General features: G+C 34.8%; 1 protein-coding gene across 1 annotated transcript in view; it reads left to right on the top strand.

Moving 5' to 3' along the window:
* The window catches only part of LOC114324586 (uncharacterized), a 237,691-nt gene extending 215,772 nt beyond the window's left edge, over positions 1–21,919 (top strand). The window contains exon 6 of the mRNA XM_028272452.2: positions 14,570–21,919. Within this exon, the coding sequence (XP_028128253.2) occupies positions 14,570–14,714 (145 nt within the window). The 3' untranslated portion in view covers positions 14,715–21,919. The remainder of the gene's footprint in view (positions 1–14,569) is intronic.
* The last annotated feature ends 468 nt before the right edge of the window (positions 21,920–22,387 follow it).

Genomic DNA, 22,387 nt, shown 5'->3' with positions numbered 1-22,387 from the left:
CGGTGCATTATAAAAACAGAGCTGGACCCTAAAAAAGCTCCAGGACACGAGTTAATCACTGGAAAAATTATGAAAGAACTACCGCGAAAAGGAATACTTATGTTAACCTACCTTACTAATGCCGTCATAAGACTCAAATATTTTCCTGCGCAATGGAAGGTAGCGCAAATAATACTAATCCCTAAACCTGGTAAACCACAACACGAAACAACTTCATACCGACCAATAAGTCTACTGCCTGTCATGTCGAAAATTATGGAAAAATTACTAGCTAAGAGACTAATGAAAGTTATTGCAGAAAAAGAACTTCTACTGATACACCAATTTGGATTTAGAGTCAAACATTCAACAATTGAACAGATCCACCGACTGGTAGAATTAATCCAAGACTCTTTTGAAAGTACCTAAGCAATATTGCTCAACTGCATTAATCGATGTGAGTCAAGCTTTTGACAAGGTGTGGCATCAGGGACTACTATATAAACTAAAAAGGGACCTACACAAGAACATGTATGACATACTAAACTCATACCTAAAAGAAAGATATTGCCAGGTAAAATATGAAGACGAGATAACCGGTCTACCTCTCATAAAGGCAGGCGTTCCTCAAGGTAGTGTTCTTGGGCCGATCCTGTATCTACTATTTACCTTCGATTTGCCTACGGACAATAAAGTACAAACAGCCACATTTGCAGACGATACCGCAATAATGGCGGTACATTCAGATCCCGTTGTTGCAGCAGACCAACTCCAAGAAAAACTAAATAAAGTCCAGAAGTGGACTAAGAAATGGAAGATAAAACTTAACGAATCCAAATCAAGCCACATAGTATTCACTAAATGTCATAGCGATTCTCCTTAAATATCACTCAACAATGCTCCCCTTCCAACGGTAGATACTGTAAAGTACTTAGGCCTACATTTGGACAAGAGACTCACTTGGAAAACTCATATATGGAAAAAAGAAAACATCTTGATACCATATATAGAAAATACTATTGGTTGCTCGGAAGAAAATCCCAGTTGTCGTTAAGAAATAAATTACTAGCATACAATGCCATACTCATGCCAATTTGGACGTACGGGATACAGTTGTGGGGCACTGCTTCAAAATCCAATCTAGCAATCATGGACCAGGTTTCAAAACAAGGTGTTACGAGCAATAACTGATGCGCCGTGGTTTGTAAGCAACAAAGGCATCCTACAAGACCTTCAAGTGCCAACTGTGAGTGAAGTGATAATGTCACACAGTGATAAATATTTACAGCGACTAGAAAACCACCCAAATGTGTTAGCGCTAAATTTATTGGACAATAGTCAACAAATTAGACGCCTTAAGCAAAAGAAGAGAAGTTCCATTAGATTTACCATTCTTAATTTAAGAAACACTAATTGTAAACGTAATTGTAATACTCATGTAGAGTAAATATTTATTGAAATATTTCTCTTCGCGCCATTGTAAATTTCAACAAATGTGTTTATGGTTGTTTTTTTTTTGGCTGATTGCACAGTAAACAAACAATAAAAAAAAATTGACAATAATACCCTACAACAAACAGACACTTACAAATATCTGGGACACGAGATCAAAATAAGCAAAGATAATCAAATACATAAAATACAGAGGCGACTAGGCCTAACATGGGCAGCATTTGGCAAATTAAGCCATATTCTAAGAAGTTTAGTTCCCACGTGTCTTATGCGAAAGGTTTATAACCAACGTGTTTTGCCCGTACAAACTTATGTAGCACGGACTTTAACACTGACGCAAAAAGCCGCCAATAAACTAAGAGTTACACAACGGGCCATGGAACATGCAATGCTGAACGTGATCCTTCGAGACCACATAACAAACCAACAAATCAGGAGTTTAAGACGCCATCGAAAGAATCACGACGCTTACGTGGAACTGAATAGAGCACTGCGCTAGAACACAAGATGGACAATGGACACGAAGAATGATGGAATGGAGGCCCAGAAACTATAAAAGAAGCCGAAGACGACCGACGACTAGATCAGTGTTTCCCAATGTGGGTCCCACGCCCCACAGGGGGCAATTTGGTTGTTAGGGGGGCAATTCGAAAATGGACTCGACATGAGTTTAACCCTTTCGCTACTGGCCATTTAAATGCAATGCTAGGTTTCGGTACCAAAAACGAAAAAAGCAAATTCTTAGATAATAATAAACTTAAAATTTTTAAAAGAGAACAACGTTAAAGTCTCTATGTACTGCATATACTTAATTAATAATCGTGTTTTTGATGATAGTTATCCAATTTCTTTATTAATCCTTTAATAGGAAAACATCATACTATAGGCGAGAATTTAACAACACCATCAATAGCAGCATTTCTTAACGGTTCTTGAAAAAGATGACAAATATGTAAAAACTGTGCAACTCAGTAACCATACTGTTAGCAGAAAAATAGACGAAATGAGTGAAGACATTGAAAAACAACTTGTTGAAAACATGAAAACAAGAAATTTGTCAGTGAAAATGGATGAATCAACTTTAAGAGACAGTGATGACACAGTATTGGTAACTGACGTAAGTACTTACTACAGTATTGGTATACTGATAAGTAAAGGGGAGTTTCTTGAAAAATTGTTGTTCTGTAAAAGACTAGAAAGAACCACCAATTTAAAAAATATATATAATAAGCTAAAAAAACTGCTTGTTGTCAATTATTATCCATAGGGTGATTATTATTATCCATAGGGTGAAAATTTGATAGCTAAAAACATCTCGCCTGTTGTAAATGAAGTACTGCATTCTGTAACAAAATGTCTTGGTATTATTAAAACTAACGCCAAATGTGAGGTGAGCATCTCTTCAAGCTATTTTGTGCAACGCCAAAACCCTTTGGTTACACCACTGCTTTTGTGAAGAACAAAATGAAGATCCCATGAGACTTTTACTTCATACTGAAGTAAAATGGCTACCAAGAAGCTTGAAAAGATTTGTGACTCTGTTTTGTACTTTTTGAAGAAGTTTCAACAGTTTCATTGACATCAAAAATGTGAAGTTACTGATACCGCTTTACTCGTTATTTTATTGCCAATCATCTGAATATTCTATCGGCTGATTTAAAAGAAAATATATTTGATATGAAAAAAATTGATTTTGAACATGGATGATGCAGCTAATATAGGAACATATATCAAATGTGCAGTATCAAAAAGAACTTACAGGATTGCAAAATAATGAGTCAGCTAAAAGTATATTTAATAAGAAAGCGAGGAATTAGAAATAAATATCTAAATTAAACCAAATTTGTAAGAAAACTATTGCTACCATTTCCATCTTCACATTATTTAAATGTGAATTTAGTCCTGCAAATAATTTTCTGCTAAAAGAAGAAATTGGCTGGATATAACACAACTTGAAAACTTAAGACTGAAGCTAACCAAATAAGAACCTAATATGAAATATCTGCAGCAAGCATCACGTACAAGAATATCACTAAATTAAAATAATAAATTAATATAGAAAAATCAATGAAAAATTAAATTTTTTAATATTAATAATTATATATGTTAGATAGGGGGTGCATAAAATTTTTAGAAATGCTAAAGGGGGACATAGCCCAAAAAAGGTTGGAAAACACTGGACTAGATGGACCGACGACATAAAAAGAGTAGCGGGAAACTGGCTATAAGCGGCCCAGTGTAGAGAACACTGGAAATAACTGAGGGAGGCCTATGTCCAGCAGTGGACGTCATTGGCTAATTGATGGCGATGATAGATTTTTATATGGTTCTGTTTTACCTTTTACTACTATTACTTTTGCTTTCTTTTTGCTACCATATAGATTTGAAGATCTATATTCGCAACTTTCGCAATCTATATTCGCAATTTTCCAATTGAAAGCTAACCCTCCATTTTTAGTTCTGTTCTCGACACTCTCATCTTTATATCTATTTTTATCTAGTTTTATCTAGTTATGTAGGTCTTTCGTATCCTTTCTCCTTATTTTTGGCACATGTTAATAATTTATTTTGTGTTTATTTCTTCTTCTTCTACGGCACTACAGACCAAATTGAGCCTTGGCCTCCTTTATTTTTTGCCTCCACCCTTGCCTGTCTGTGGCTGCTCTTCTCCATACACGGACTCCTAAAAGGGCTTGTGCGTCGCTGTTTACTGTGTCTTCCCAGCGCTTTCGTGGCTTCCCAACCGGTCTCTTTCCTTGCATTCTGGCATTCAGTGCTCGTTTTGGTAGCCTATCCTCTCTCATTCTTATCACATGTCCGGCCCATCGCAATCTTTGTAATCTAATGAAGTCTGACAGGGGCGTTTCCTTATAAAGTTGATAAAGCTCGTTGTTGTATCGACTTCTGAAGATTCCGTTTTCCCTCACAGGTCCTAGTATTCTCCTAAGTACTTTCCTTTCGAATGTGTCGAGTTTGTTTTTGGATGTTTCTTTCAGCACCCAGACTTCACTGCCATAGCATGTTATTAGTCGAATTAAGGTTTTATAGATTCTCATCTTTGTATTTCGGTGGACACTTTTTGACCGAAATATATGGGAGAGGGCAAAATAAGCTCTGTTTGCCTGCGTTATTCTCTTCCTTATTTCTCCATCTTCTGATCCGTCGGCATATATTTCTACTCCCAGGTATGTAAACTTTTCAACCGTTTCAATGTCATCTTCATGTATAATGTTTTCTGGGACTATATTTCTTCTCGTCTGAGTCATTACTTTTGTTTTTTCTGTGTTAATTTCCAGACCTAGCATTTTTGTTTGTGTTTTTAACTCTGCATATGTTTCCTGTGCTCCTGTTGATGTTCTACTCATAATATTAATATCATCAGCATAAGCGGCCAGTTGAACCGTTCGGTTGGTCAGTAGATTTCCTCGTCCAGTTTGCATTTGCCTAAACGCATACTCCAGTGCCAGGTTAAACAATGTTGGGGCCAGCCCATCTCCCTGTTTTAGTCCCTGCGAAATGTTAAAAAAGTCTGTCCGGTGGTTTTGTATTCGTACACATGCCTGAGTTTCATCCATTGTGGCTTTAATGAGTCTTATTAACTTGTGTGGTATTGCCAATTCAGCCAATATATAGTATAGTTTGTTCCTTTTGACTGAGTCGTATGCCTGTTTGAAGTCTACAAACACGTTGTGAACATCAATATCGTATTCCCATGCTTTGCTCAAGATCTTTAGAGGACTTTATATGCTGCACATAGTAGAGAGATTCCACGGTAGTTTTGCACTGGAGTTTGTCTCCTTTTTTATAGATCGGGCATACTATACTTTTCTTCCAGTCGTCGGGTATTTTCTCTTCTTGCCCTACGTCTCTGATGAGCGCGTGGATGTGACTTGCTAGGTGGTCGCCACCTACCTTATATAGTTCTGCTGGTATTTCATCAACTCCCGGAGCTTTATTGTTTTTCTGGGCCTTAATGGCTTCGAAAACTTCCTCTATGGTTGGAGCTTCTACTCCATTCTCTTCTACGTAGATCGTACCCATTTCATCTTCCATGTCTACTTGAGTTCCAAGTAGTGTCTGAAAATAATGCTTCCAGGTTTCTGTGACTTTCTGTTGGTCACTGATTATTTGCCCACTTTCATCTTTACATAGACTTGTTTGAGGTTTATACCCACTTTTTATCTTTTTTAGGTATTCGTAAGCCCCTCTAATTTCGTTGTTTTTGAAATGTTCTTCCATTTTTTCTATTTGTCCATTTTCATAGGCTCTCTTTTTATTTCTACATGTCTTGTCTGCTTTCCGTCTTGCGACTTTAAATAATGTTCGTCTTTCCTGTGTTCTTCTTGTTATGTACATTTTGTGTGCTTCATTTCTTTCCTCGATTGCTTGTCTGCACTCGTCATCAAACCATGCTGCTCTTCTCTCCTTTTTCTTATTTCCCAGGGTGGACGCTGCTGCTGTCAGTACTGCTGTTTTGATATTAGTCCATTTGCCCTCTATGGAGTGCAGTTCTAGCGTCCTTAACTCATTTGCGACTTCTTGTTCGAACTTCTCTTTACATTCCTGAATCTTCAGTTTTTCCAGGTCCAGTTTGTTTGTTCTTTGTTGTCTTTCGTTTCTTTTGCTGTTAACTCTGCATCTAAATTTGGTTTGTACTAAAAGATGGTCTGATCCACAGCATGCTCCTCGTCGTGTTCTCACATCGGAGATACTACTGGCTGCCCTTTTGTCTATCAGCACATGGTCAATATGATTGGTTGTGGTTCCATCTGGTGAAATCCATGTCATTTTGTGTATGCCTTTATGTGGGAAGCATGTGGAACTTATAACCATGTTTTTACTGGTGGCAAAATTTATCAAAAACTCCCCATCCCCATTCTTGCTTGTTTCATTGTGCAGAGAGTGTTTTCCTATTGTGCCATAGAACTGCGGTTCCTTGCCTATTTTAGCATTCATATCACCCATTATAATCTTGATGTCATTTTTTGGCGCATTATCATATACTATCTCCAGCTGTTGGTAAAAGCTTTCCTTTGTATGTTGCTCTTGATCTTCTGTTGGACAGTGAATGTTTATCATTGTTAGGTTGAAGAAGTGGGTGCGAATTCTCAACTTACATATCCTTTCACTGACTGCCTGGAAGTCGATGATTTTTTACTTAAAATCATTATCCACCACAAATGTGACTCCACATTCTTTGCTTCCTTGTTCCTTCCCACTATATAGAATTGTGTGCGTTTTAGTGTCCCTGACACCTTTCCCCAGCCATCTTGTCTCCTGAAGAGCAGTAATCATGATCTTATATCTTTTTAGTTCTTGCAGAAGTGCGGTTTGAGCTCCTGGTCTATTTAGCGTCCTCACATTCCAGTTTCCAAATGCATAGTCCATGTTTCGTAGCTTGAGTCTTTTCCGAAAGTTCCGTCCTGTATTCCGAGGCAAATGTTCAGGTTTCGTAACAGTGTGTTTTTTCCGGGAGTGGGTTGTCAGCCCACTGCCCAACCTTCCTCCTTTATCCGGGCTTAGGACCGGCAGTGGTGACTCCTGAGCTACTCAATTCACCCATTTGTCACCACAGGCGGAGTTTTGTGTTTATTTGGTACTCCATTATATCCCCTTTAATTATTTTCTGCTATTTTCACCATATTAAATAATGCCGATTTCCTAAAAAAACTAGTAATAGTGTAGGAAACAGAGGTTGAATCTCGCAAAATGGACACAAAACCGGTTTTATTTTTTTTTTCTAATATATCATAGGGTGCTTATTATGAGACTAACTTTTTCTTAAAAAAATTCGCCCGGGAACTCCCCTTTCACCCCTTTAGAGCGGGTAATTTGTGGTTTTTGCAAAACGTAGCCCTTCCTGTACGTTTTGCAAAAAATTTACATAACAGTAAAATGACGGGACTATATTTCCTAGTATTTATTTCCCAACAGCATATGTGTGCAAAGTTGACAAATTTTTAAAAAAGATGTTAAAAAAACTTATTTTTTCCGAACTATAATGAAAATTAAAAAGAAACCCTGCGGCAATTATTCACAAATAAGTGGCTGATTTTTTGGTATAGGTTTCATTTAAGTGCAATTGCAAATTTTTTAATTACAGGGTGTTACATTTTAAACAACCCCTTTTTATACCGTCTAAACCGCCTATGCTAGAGTAAAAAAGCTTTCAGTGATTATCCATGTACTCGTGTTATTTACAAATTTGTATAATGCACCCCCATATTTTCCCCGGAATCAGCCCAAAAAAAAGGAGGATTAATGAAGTAAATAATCAAAAGTTAATTTTGGGCCACCACTGTGGTTTTAGGGTACAAAGAAAATAAAATATCCATAGGTAATAATGTGTATCAGATAGTGTGTTCTTTTATTTTCCATAAGTACGTTATCAATAAAATAAATAGGTGACGAAAAAAAAAACAAAAACTGGAGCCCTCCAAAGCATTTCTGAGGTTTACGACGCCACTGTGCCGTAACGTTTGATCGTACGGAAAAAATGCATATAACATTATTTGTAGAGAAAATAGTGGTCTTTAATTCTGTAAGTTTTGTTTTAAAAAAATGCATAGGTAATGATAAAATCGTAAAAACATGCTCTCCAAGGGATAGGGGTAGTTTCTGCAGTTTATTTTCAAGGATATAGGTAGTTTCCGCAGGGACGTTGAAATAATCATATATATTTATGAAAAACCCTATTGATGGAGCATATGTCCATATGGGTCAAAAAGCAAAAAAAAATATTTTTACTTTTTTTTTCAACCCCCTATATTTATTTATTTTTTTGGCTACATGGGTTGCCAAAAAATCGTTTTTGGTGTCCATGCATGGGTAATAAGAAGGTGCTCAAAATGATATATGAAGCATTTTAATAAAGGGCATGGTGTGTGAAAGATTCCAAGGAAATCATTTCTTATTTAGTTCTCCTTTTTTTGGGGTCTTTTCGGAAAAAAATGGGGTGCATTATGGAAATTTGTAAATAACACCAGTACATGGATAATCGCTGAAAGTTTTTTTACTCTAGCATAAGCGGTTCAGGTGGTATAAAAAGCGGTTTTTTAAAATATAACACCCTATAATTAAAAAATTTGCAATTATCCTTAAAGGAAACCTATACCAAAAAAATCAGCTACTTATTTGTGAATAATTACCGCAGGGTTTCTTGTTAATTCTCATTAAAGTTAGGGGAAAATATTTTTTTTAAAACATCTTTTTTATTTGTCAACTTTGGGGCACCACCCCCGCTAAACAGTGGGTGATAGACATATGCTGTCGGGAAATAAATAGTAGGTAAGATAGTCGTCTTCATATTACTATTAAGCAAATTTTTTGCAAAACGTACAGGAAGGGCTACGTTTCGCAAAAACCACAAATTATCCCCTATAAAGGGATGAAAAGGGAGTTCCGGGGCGAAATATTTTAAGAAAAAGTTAGTCTCATAATTAGCACCCCTTGATATACCAGAAAAAAAAAATAAAACCGGACTTGTGTCCATTTTGCAAGGTTTAACCTCTGTTTCCTACACTATAGTCCGTCCGCTATAACTTTTCCCATGCGGTACGATTCATTTTCAATAAAATTAAGTCAAAACAGAAAGTGAAACGTACGCCGATGTGTGAAGTATATATGTAGTATACACTATACAAAATCTATATACACATCGACGTTCGTTTCAATTTATGTTTTGACTTAATTTTATTGAAAATGAATCGTACCGCTTGGGAAAAGTTATAGCGGACGGACTATATACGACAGACACATGTTATTAACTTTATCCTGTTTTATAAGTAACATCACTTCATTATACTTATTTAGCCGGAACATCACGTTTATAGGAAAATTAATATAATGTAATAATAATAGTATTACAAAAGATATATTATATTCTTAAACAACAATCAACACTTCTATTTATAGAAATACTTAGGATTACATTACAATGATTTCTTTTAAATTAATCGTCGGTTGTACTTGTTATAATTTCCATTTGAATAAGCGTTAAATGCAATTCTTTTTGCATGTTAAACTTGAGAAATCTGGTTCCGGCTATAACTTAATTTAAACGAAAACCGGATGAAACAAATTTGACTGGATTTAACCTTTAGTAAAAGTTAATGACTTACTTTCTAGAAATTCACTTTTATAAAAACAAAAGTGGACAAATGCAGTTTATGGTAAAAGTTTATAAATGGTAACAGTTTATAATACCTTTACTCCGGATATAGCTACAAAGGGGAAATTACATAACTATAAATATAAGAAAATATAAAATATGAAAATAGAAATAGTACATTGTACAACAAGAGAGAAAAACGACATATTTCTCACGAGCGCGCAGAAGTTTGTTGGCAAATCAAGCGAGGGAGAAATATGTCGTTTTCTCACGTGTTGTACACTGTACTTTTTCTATGGATGCGTTTTTGTCAAGAGTTCAAACTTCAAAATTAAATAATTTAGGTGCTTTTATGTAGTTTATATGCCAAAATTGAAATAAAATACTTATTTTACTTTTATTTATTTAAAATTATAGTTACCAGTTATATTTGAACAGTTTTGAAAGGTAATTCCTGGTAAGTTTTGATTTGACACATGTTATTTGACAAAAATATTTGTGTTTGTATTGTGCATGTTACCATGGAAACCGCTATTCAACGTATGGAACCCGTGAGAAAAAATATTTATCACTGCAATGGCCGACTTTTCTCGCAGCCTGAGAAATTGTTCGTTTTGAATGTATGTAAGTAGTGAGAGAAGTTGCACATTGTATAGCATCCATAGAAAAAAATATTTTCCAATCGACTAGTTGGCTTCAGTTATTATTATTAGTTCGTAATAATTACGATAAATTGGTATCCATATTTTGCTGTTCTTAGGAGTGTTTTGAGTTTCCCATTCCGGTGCAATCTTCTGCAAAATTTAACTTCTTTTTCTCTCAATCTTTATTATTATGCGACTTAAACCAGTGAACATCACATCGTATGGAGTAAATTGACCAAGGCATTTAGCATTAAGACCACCGAAATAAATCGATTTTTAAATACAGCGTCTAAAGACTTGCAACTTTATGCATTGTGTTCAGGATGATTTTAGGAAAAAAGTTTTCTATAGAAGAATGGGTGAAAATATATAATTGTATTTTAAATTGTATAAATTGCATCCAAAAGTATATACACATATCAAAATAAGCATATTAAGGGCCAAATGTTACTTTATGGTTTTTGGGGGTGCTTGACACGACTACGCCATCATAACCTACCCCCGGGGAATCTGGTGCCCAGTGTCACTGCAACGGTACGTCATCTGGGGTTACGAAGATTATGGGCACTAAATTACGCCACTAAACACTAAATTACGGCACTAAACACGAATACGACATCAGAACAGACCTCCGGTGCATCTGGTCCCTAGTTTAACTGCTAAGGCACGCCATTTTCTGGAGTTTCGAGGATTTTCGGTATTAAACGGATGCAAACAGAGTTTTCGGAGGATGCTTTAGGTTGCTGAAAACGAATATGTCATAAGAACAACGCCCGGAGCGCCTGGTGTGTAGGGTCACGGCATCTTCTGCAGTTTCGAGTGATTTCAGAACTAAATTGATGCAAACACATTACATACATAGATACATTACATGAGTATTTTTGGGATTACTGAATACGAATACGCCATGCCATCAGAACCGACACCAAAATCACCTGGGGCCCACGGTCATTTCTGAGGAACGTCATCTTATGGATTTTGGAAGGTATTTGGCACTTAATGCATGCAAGTAGACGATTTGGCTGTTTTTGGAATCTATGAATACGAATAAGCCATCAGAATTGACCCCTGGACAACCTGGTGCCCAATAAGGTCACTGTTAAGGAATGTTTTCTTCTGGAGTTTGGAGGGATTTTGGGCACCAGATGCACTAAAGATCGGTTCTGATGGCGTATTTTTATTCAGAAATCCCAAAACTCCCAGAGTAATCTGTTTGAATTAAAATAGTGTCGAAAAAAGTCAAAACTCCAGATGACGTGCCAAAGCAGTGAACCTGGGAATTAGGTACTCCGGTGGTTGGTTCTGATGGCGTATTTGTCTTCAGCGACCGCAAAACCACCGAGTAACAAAATCTGACACTTAATACACTTATTTTGTCAAGTTTACGCACTTTCGGATGCATTTTGTGTACTTTAACATACAATATGTATTTCCACCCATTTTTCTGTATTAGACTTTTTCCACCCGTTTTTCTGTATTAGACTTTTTTTGTATTCATCCTGAACATAATGCAAAAAGTTGCAAGTTTCTAGGTGCTGTAATTTCATAATCAGATTCGTGAGACATCCCAGAATAACGTTCAAGAAGTCGCCCACGTGAAAAGTGGATAAATTTTTCTCTAAATTTGATCGTTTTCGAGTTATAAGCAATTTAAAATTAAAAAAACGAAAAATGGCGATGTTCAAGGCTTAATAACTCGGTTAAAAGTTATTATTATGAAAGTCAGAATGTGACTAAATCAAAGTTTAATGCCCCTTCCCCTACGAGACCCTGAAGAAATTTTTGTCATTATTTTATTACTAAGCTGCTATTTTTAAGTAATAATAATGAGCGCCATGCACGTGTTAGGCAGCCGAAACTGCTGAGTGCGAGAGAGACGCCATTCCGGCAGTCCAATTGTGCATCTTACTTGCACTCACATTTACAGCCACGTCAATACGATCTAACCGTCCATTGTTATTAATTAAAAATAACAGCTTAGTAATAAATTTATAACACAGATTTCTTCAGGATCATGTAGCGGAGGCTTTAAATTTTGATTTAGTCACTTTCTAACTTTCATAATAACAATTTTTAACCGAGTTATTAAGTCTTAAAAGAGTCATTTTCGTGTTTTTCAAATTTTAAATTGCTTATTTATAACTCGAAAAAGATCAACTTTAGAGAAAAATTATAAGACACCTTTTTTGTCCAGAATGGTCCAGAAAATCTAATAGGTCTGGATCCCGCGTATGAAAAAAAGTTGATTAATAGCAAGCTGAAAATTTGTTAATAGCTTAAGGGTGTCTAGTCGGACAAACTTTGATATATGGGAACACTGGAACAGGGGAAGTTTTAATTGTGGAACAGGTTAAAAATTTGGAACGGTCAGACCACGAAAACGGCACATGTATTTTGTCCGACAGAACAGACTTAAACTCTCCGAACAGAGATTAAACTCTCATGCAAAAATCAGACTGCTATTTATCGCCAAATGGGCGTTTTAATGAGTGGAACATGTAGAATGTCAAATGACAGGAATTATGACAGGTGATAAATAGCAGTCTGATTTTTGCATGAGAGTTTAATCTCTGTTCGGAGAGTTTAAGTCTATCCTGTCGGACAAAATAAATGTGCCGTTTTCGTGGTCTGACCGTTCCAAATTTTTAACCTGTTCCACAATTAAAACTGCCCTTGTTCCAGTGTTCCCATATATCAAAGTTTATCCGACTAGACACCCTTAAGCTACTAACAAATTTTCAGCTTGCTATTAATCTACTTTTTTTTCATACTCGGGATCCAGACCTATAAAAAAAATTTGTCCGAGCCAAAATATTGATTTTTGCAATTTGATTAAAAAAAAAATCTTAAAAAAAATTGAGCCACTTTTCACCTGGGCGACTTCTTGAACCTTATTCTGGGATGTCTCACGAATATGATTATGCAAAAAAATCTCATGGGAATATTTTTCCCAACGGACACGCCGTTTTCGCCTTGTCTACTGGTCTAAAAATTAGAAACTGTCAACAATATCAGCTATTTGGTTGCCAACGTTTACGATAACTGGGATGTAAACAGCGAAATAACAATACGTATTGAAAAAGCCATTATAATCCTTCTATAAAGTAAAGAAAAAATTCTAATATAAACTAAAGATTCTCATTATTAGAGATATCATTCTACACTATAAAATCCGATTAATATGCGTCCACATTTCTACACATAGCTGTATAGCATGAGAGGCTAGACGATTACAGAGACACCATTGAAAAAATTGAGGTCTTTTAAATGTCTACCGACAAATATTACGAATACTTCGGAAGGTCGAATAAGAAATTATATAATTTTACACCGAATGAAAAAGAACACAGAAATAACAAAAACAATCAAAATTCAAAAATTACAATATTTCGGCCAACGTAGAAGATATCTTTAGAGTTATAAGAGGCCGAAGAAAAGCATCCTGTCTTCGAGATCTGCGAGGATGGTGTCAAGAGACATCGGCTAATCTGTTTCGAGCTATCGTAAACCAAGTTATTATTGCCAATATGAAAGAATGAATGAAACATTACTCAAAGAAGAAGAGGAGTAAGACAAATGCTACAACTAGCTAACTCTAGTTATCTAGTTGTAGCACGTGTTTTTCTGAAACCATTGAGCTTACCACGTAATTGCTATCTATTTATTCGCTTCATGTTAACGCAAAAATTTAAGAATTGTTAGCAGATCTGGCAACCTCTATGGCAGAGGGTGAATTTTTCACCAAAATAATGCTTAAAATATTAGCTTTGTTAAAAAGTTCACTTATATGCAACTTGGCACGACATGCGCCATTACCAAATGTTAACATTATGTTAGTGTTACAAGTTGATGACTTTAATTTATCATATTATTTTCTATATTGGAAAACAAATTTGCACCGGTTTCCTAAATAGATCAGTAGCCAAAAAGTTAGGAACAGTATTTTAGAGCTACAGAGTAAATTCCGTATTTACCAACATCACGGTAGCAGCACAAATATCTTTAAAATCTTTAAACCCGTTTATCTCAGAACTACAAATTTCGAATTACATATCAAGTTATAGTATCAAGGCGACGATAAGTTCTGATAATTTGTAGAATTTTCATGCGTTATGTGTTCTGTCCATGCGATCGTCAGTTGCATTCAGAATACTTAAGGATTTTGGGATATGTAAGGATCTCTAAGGTGTTGCAAAATAAATTTTAAATTTAATGTGTTATGATATCTTTTTGTATTTAATTTCCGGCATTCTATAGTTTTCCCGATTGTATCATTATTGGTCAAATACTAATTTTTAAATTCCTCCATTAAAAATTAAATAAACAACAGATTTACCATTGAAATTGTATTAAACATTGTATTTTTATAAATCTTTTTTTTTAGGGATCCCAAGGAGTTAAAGAAACCTACTTCGACGAATGCAGCTGTGATCCGATTCTACAAATATGTACAAGCAGCCAGAGATGGACAAGATCAGAGAGACTGTATCCGATTATATCCTTCATGCATTGTTAATACTGAAGTATAAAATAACAACGCAGACATCTTTATAATCCAAAAAAAAAACATCATACTAAGAGATGTATAGAGATAAGGAAAATTTTCATTAAGCATCACCGAGAGTTTATTATACTAAACAATCATCACACGAAGTTTATCATTGGCTAAACTCATTTTCACTTCTCTTAAAAATGCAGTCCTAACAATATATAAGCATTGACGTACTCTTGAAAATAAACATAAACTTTTGAACGACATATTGTACTTTTAAAATAGTAAAGAGATTTTGCCAAATATTTTGATAGGTTTAAGTTGGTAGGTTCTGACAAATATAGGGTGTATGTAAGGGTTGATTGACTGGTAATTTTGTGTAATATTTATTATAATAATACTTAAATACATAAAATATGTTAGTTTCAGTAAATAACGGTAAATAGATTTCAAAGTTCAATTTTGTACGGGCCGTCATGATGTAATTTCTTTTAAAAAATCACAGCTATGATTTATACATACCCATAAAAGTCAGGTTACTACGATGTTGTATCTTTCCTATATCTACTGTTATACGGAGTTGAGTCGTGGACTCTCACAGACACTACATGCAAGAAAATTGAGGCTTTCGAAATGTGGCTTTATCGTTGAATCCTAAAGATATTTTACACCGACCGCGTTACTAATCAGGATGCCTTATTAATAATACAAAAAGAAAAAGGGCTTCTAACTGTTCTAACAACAATAAAAACAGCCAAAAGGAATAACTTAGCCACTTCCTGAGCAACAGTAAATATATGGATTGCTGCAACTAAATTTACAGACGGACTAAAATTATCTTCAAAACGTTTTCGGTTCAATCAGACCATCATCAGTGAACCATCTTGAAAGTAGTTCAAATTAGCCACATATCTAGTAGGTATAATATCTTTTAGAATACATGATAAATATATTGAATTATAAAAATGCAATGACACGAGGTCGATGTTATCGGATAAAACTTTAAAGTAACTATGTATGTAAGGATGTAATATACATCCCCCTTCTCGAAAAAACGGACAACTTAGTCCAATGTTTGATACTAGCCAACTGAGTTGTATCAATGATACCAGCCTAATACCCATTATCCCGATTTTCATTAGTTTTATCTTTTTAAATGCGTATGAATGCTGCTTTTCTGCAGCAAAAAGCATATTCTTACGTGTCATGTCGCTATTTTACGTATGAATTTCACTGTGTCAGACCTGGATATTCTTAGCTATCTATATCATTTAACATTTGCCTGGTACTGAGGGCGAATTGTCTATGTTTTCTTGTCGCAGTGAAATAGTGGACACCATGATTCTCCTTATTGTTATCGTTGTATGTTCCCCTTACTTTCAACGATATGTGAAATTCTTTTAAAAGTGCCTGTCTTCTAGTGATGTTGAAGACCACCTTGACCCATTTTATTTTATTCACAACAGCTCGATATGGATCAGTTAACGCTAATCCAGTCCATTTCCTAACATTGGCTAGCCAGGATATATTATTTCTATGTCCAGTGCCTCTCTTGTCTTCAACCTTGCCTTGTAGAATTAATTGTAAAAGTCAGTATTTACTATTACGCATAATGCGACTGAAGTAAATAAATTTTCTGTTCTTTACGGTGTTAATAATTTTTCTTTGTCTTTTTTTTTAGCCTCTTAAGAATAATTATGTTAGTTGTGTGGTGTATACCAGGTGGTGAATCGTAAAACGGGCCATAGGAAACTCAATGTAAAATTCTAAACTGTTGAATTCCTGCTTCCCTAATTATTTTACATCAAAAGTCATGAAAGAATATTTGTAGAGAATTGAAATCTGTATTGAAGTCAAAAGCTAAATTTGTTCTACGATTTAAAGGCATTCCAAAATTTTGAAAAATATAATACAATTGCCACAGTAGGTATGTGTGTAAAAGTTAGGCCACACGTTACTATTTAACTGACAGTGCTCACACCATTGACTGAATAAAAAATATTTATCATTAATACTTTCTCCGCAACTGAGGGTATCTTATCAATTGTATTATTTTTAAACAATAAATGATAAAATAAAAATATTTACAGTTCAAAAATGTGAAAATAATAACTTCATTGTGACACATTATTGCACTGTATGTGGCCTAATTTTGGGCTGAAAAATTGAAAAGTGTATTACATTTTTACAAAATTTTGGAATATGTTTAATTTGTAGAACAATTTCAACAGTTGTTTTCAATACAGATTTCAATCCTCTACAAATAGTTTCAAATGTCTTTTGATGTAAAATAATTAGGTAAGCAGAAATTCAACAGTTTAGAATTTTACATTGAGTTTCCTATGGCCCGTTTTCCAATTCACCACCCGGTATATGAGAGCCTTAATATACGTCGGTAACATTACATTTCACATACTTCTAATCGTTTTATGGCTTCTTCTGTAATTCTCCAGTTTTCTACTCCGTAGAGGACTTAACATCTAAGAATTCTTATTCGTATATTGGTACTAAAAGATAAATTGCAGAGAATCTTTCTAAGACCGTTAAAAGAGCTTCTGGTTTTTTCAATACGAGTTTGTTATCTAACTGGGAGTACCGTGTAACGAGTTTCATTCGTAAAGGTGAGGTTGACATTGGAGTACGAGAAGCTGTTTGAGACGCACCGTATCTAGCGATTGCAATCCAGCAGCATTTGAGTCCAGCTGGATTTTTGCAAGATTAGCCTAAATCCAGCTGGATCCAGAGCGGATCGAGCAAAATGTTGAATCAGAATAAAAACACGATTTTAATGTTTTTTTGTCTTTATTCTAAATTTTTAATCAATAGAAACATGAATTATTTAGTTTTTTGGAAGTGAGGCCTTAAAAAGCATATTTTATCTATCGTCTAACCTACTTCGCACATAACTGCATATATATCCGGTTGCGAAGAAAGCCCTTTCGGCCTCTATGCTGGTCGGTTTTAAGGTCATCAAATAGTCATAAACCATGCACAAATGATCGCCTTTCACTACTTCTGTCTCATAAACGGCCATTCCCTTTTCCAAAATCTTTTTGTAATCTTTCAGAGGATCAGTTATTTTTGGTTATAAAGGTTTTCTCTTTTTCGTTTTAATTCAATCTCAAAGTCTTGTTCCGAATTAAAATTCACGGGCTCCGGATTAGTAGACCCATCTTCTTCCATTATGTCCTCTTACACTGGTTCCACAATCACTTCTTTATTTAAACGACTCAACAAATTTTTCATCTCTTGTCGCATTGCATTCTTTTTACTCATATGGAAAGAACCAGGATTGTTAAGTCCTTCGTCATACTTTTTTGGATTCTGTAAGTACAAAAATGTACCTGTAATTTCAGAGAGGCACGCGCCGTTCCGCGATTCTGTTGTGTAATGCTTCCGATGGATCGGCACTAAGGCTAGAGTCTTGGATATTTTAGTTTATCTAAGACAAATTTTATGGTTGTGTCGGCTGTTATTAAAGTGGACTCTCTTCTGCAAAGAGCTTCTACAGCCAGTTTCACCGGTTAAAGAGTGGCGATCAACTCATTGATTATTGACCACTGTCTATCAACGCTTAATCGATGCAAACTTTTAGGATGTAGAAACTTTTCAGCATACTGAGCTACTGCTAGCGCGATAGAATGGCAAGTTTCCGACTCATGGCTTTGAATAAAGAGGCTAATGAAGAGATTAGGTACTTTATTTCGAATGTGACATGGTTGCCGATCCACGCTGCTGGATCCAGCACGGTTTGCTGGATCCAGCATGTAAAAAAAACGCGCTGGATCCAGCTAGATTGCTGGATGCTGGATCCAGCAATTGCAATCTCTAACCGTACCCCATTAACTCCCCAGATATAAATGAGTTGTCAATAGTAATATGACATATTCGATAATGGAAATGGCCTACTAAACGAAATGAGAATCTTACGAAATATAATAAAAAGCGCTAAGAAACAGAATAAGGAAGACAAAATTTAATGTAGTATTAAATAAGAAAAGAAAATAAGAAAGAAAACAGGTGCTATCGTAAAAGTGGGCTATCGTGGTTGGGTTGGAATTTGAGGATTAAAACTTCACATTTTCAATGGCCAACTCAGTTGGCCATTGAACTTCAATATGTGAGGTTTCAATCCTCAAATTCCAAACACGTGGGAAGAGTCCTGTTTTGGCCTGGGTAATATCCAGGTATATTTTCAACATCATTGATTATTTTTATTAATATGTAATATAACACAACTGTAAACATTTAAAGGGTTTTTACCCAAACTATTTTGGTGGCTCAGGCATGCTCATTTTGGCTTTTAGTAACACTGATGATGGATTTCTTAATTCGAAAACGTTCTATGATTTAATGTAACCCTTATTTAGGGAATTTTAAATATACCTTTCACAAAAAATCTTGTATTCTTTTAATTTATGGTATACAGCCATACAGGAATTTTATTTTCCTCCTGGATTTTTTAAAATATATTTGTTTCGTTGAAATCATAAAAATGGAAGTATAACTTCTTACGCGTGAACAAAATACACACTCTTTTTTTAATATCTTTAGCAGAATTAATACACTATTTTACAGAGCTTCAAAAACCTTTGTAATTGACTAAAATAATTATACTAATTTTAACAATTTTTGAATTAAAATTAAACCCGGAAAAGTTCTAACATAAATTATTTCAAACGTCGTTTTCTCGATACTTTGCTTTTTTGACTTATGACACTGTTTGAGCGGAGGTGCGATATAATATGTACTAAATTTTATTTAAATACAATAATAAATCACATAAAATAAACATGTTTTAAAACCTACGAAATAAACCACACGAAATCTATTTACTGATTTTTACTGAATTAAATACTGAAAGTCTGGTCTACTTATCTATTAGTCATTTAATATTAGATTATAACACAGGCCTACAGTGTTTTTGGTGCCGCAGTATTTAAAGCTGATTTTGGGTATCTTTGGGGTGCTGATTCCGAATATGGCCTTAGTTTTGCTCTATCAGCTCTAGTTTTCAAGATAACATAGATCATGCCAGCTTTTATGCATTAAAATTCGAATATGCTGATATGAATATACTAAATTAAAATAAAAACCAAACCATTAAAAAACACGTATATTTTAAGCCATTTCATCATCATCGTCATCATCCAGCCCTTTGCGTCCACTGCTGGACATAGGCCTCCCTCATTTTGTCCATTGTGCTCCATTTTGAGCACGGCATCCAATTTTTTGACATTTTCTTGAGATCGTCAGTCCAACGAGTAGGGGGTCTTCCTCTACTTTCTTTGTCTAATTTCGGCCTCCACTTAAGTAATCTCTTCGTCTACCTCCAATCACTGATTCGGGCGACGTGCCCGGCCCAGTTCCATTTCAGGGTGGCAATTCGGGAAATTACATCGGTAACTCATGTTCTTAGTCTAAGTCTTAATTTCCAACTCGGTCACGAAGCGATATACTCAGCATTGACCTTTCCAGTTTCCTCTGAGCTATTTGCAGCATTTTAGAAGTTGTAGCTATCAATGTCAAAGTTTCGGCACCATAAGTCACCACAGGCAACACACATTGGTCACATGTTTTACGTTTTAAAGAAATTGGTATATCGCTTTTGAAGATGTCTTTGAGTTTTCCATAGGCTGCCCATGCCCCATGCCCCGTCTTCCTTGGTAGCGGTCCTCAATGGTTTTTATCTCTTGGTGAAGTCTCTCACCTTGCTCATTACTTATGTCATCTAAGTTTTCAGCAAAACGGTACAATTGGCTGTGAAGATAGTTGACTTTGATGCTCATATTCCATCCAAGTGATTGGAAGTCATTCAGCAAACGGTTTACCAGCTCAGCATAGTTTTCACTTTTGTGATTTCCCAGAAAATTTTTCATAATATCCACAAATGAAAGCCGAGCTTTTTTCTCTACTTCATTCATTGACCCCACAAAAGCAGGATCCTCTGTAAGAAGTCTGATCTGTGGTCCATCAAAGATTCCAACTTTAAGTTTTTCCATACTTATCTGGGGAAGCTTCCTTCCTATGTAGGAGAAGCAAGGTCCAGGGGCAATGAGCCATTATTAGATGGAGGCTGAATGGGTTTACAAGTGGTAAATGTATAATTTTAAAAGTTTAAAAATACTCTCCGAGCTGTTTTATTTCCTTATAAAATAGTAATGTAACGATAATAAAGTATTATTTCTTGCATAAATAAGGCATAATACAGTGAGGACAACAAATATATACTGAGGAATAAGTTTAATTAACAATGTACATTCCTTTGAATAGCACATTCTTCATTATCTCAAATATTAAAGCTCTAATTTCGGATTTTGCCATATCCATAAAACTAGAGCTGATACAAAAAAACGAAATCCATGTTTCGATTTATCGCCCCTAATATAGTAAAAATCAGCTTAAGGATTCACGGCACCAAAACAATTTTTTTTTCTTTAGGCCTGTGTAATTTATACCTATTATAAAAATAACTTAAAAAGGTTTATATAACTTATCGCTTTGATGACAAGGGCTAAAACTGTAAAAAAATCAATCAAATAAGATCTATTAAATATTCAAAATATTCATTGGTTTTGCTCTTGTGATCGAATACGATGTGAATTAGTTTTATAGATCTAAATCTAAGGGTTTGGGTTATGGTACTTATTTCTTAACTAGTGTGTAGGTTTAGGTTGTGTTAATTCACTATCAGCTTTGATTCTTTGAAACCCAGAATATCAGCAAATACAGTAAACCGAACCTAACTAAATAGAACTGGTTTAAAATATACTAATAAATTTTAATTATCTAGTACAAAATAATTACAATATAACAAAATAGTTACAAGCACGTCCCTATGACGATTTTATAGCAGAATGTATATTAATTTGTCTTACAGACAAAAAAACCAAATGCACGTTAAATTAATATCATCTGCAAAATTGTTCAGTAATTTCATAAGGCATAGGTGCCATCTTTCCTATAGGTTAACTCATGGTAAAGGCATATCTTTACCATAAAAAATAGTTAATAGTTAGTATTAACTAACACAGTTCAGGGCAAATATGAAAATATCAAGAGCTAGTGTCGTTATAAACTATGACATAAAGTAGTCAGCAATATATGTATTTTGAGTTAGCTTTAAGTATTTATTTATTTAATAATTTATTAACTATTTATTTCCATAATTGTAGTACTTAATTATTGTTTTTATGTAAATACATGTGATACATAATTGTAATAAAGATTTACAAAATAAAATACCATTTATTTATATAGGTACTCGACTACCCGTATGCAAAAATTGGAGGGATACAGCAGTTAACTTTTTGACCATGCTTATCGAGAACATGATACACATTACACATACACATACTACATGTTGTGATAACCAGTTAGAAAGAGACACAGTATACTGAGATCAAAAGTCCGAAAAGCATTACAGCAAGCCAAAAATAATAAAGCACCTGGACCAGATCTAATCGCTGCTAAGTTTACTTAACTTTTTGGATAAAGAAATTATAAACTACTTAATTACTTTCTTACTTTCTATCAAAATGTAAAACGAAGTAAAAATACCAGATGATTGGTTGAAGTCACTGTTTATAACAGAACCAAAAAAAATGAGGCCCACCAAATGCACCAAATTTAGACTAATCAGTTTGATGAGCACACTTAAGATAGTTTTGCAACTTACACAAAACCCAGTACTTTTTCTGTGCGAAAGTA

The sequence above is a fragment of the Diabrotica virgifera genome, chromosome 6 (assembly GCF_917563875.1).
Source record: "Diabrotica virgifera virgifera chromosome 6, PGI_DIABVI_V3a".
NCBI classification, from domain to species: domain Eukaryota; kingdom Metazoa; phylum Arthropoda; class Insecta; order Coleoptera; family Chrysomelidae; genus Diabrotica; species Diabrotica virgifera.
The sequence above is the reverse complement of the archived record's forward strand: the minus strand, read 5'-3'. Positions and strand labels throughout refer to the sequence as shown.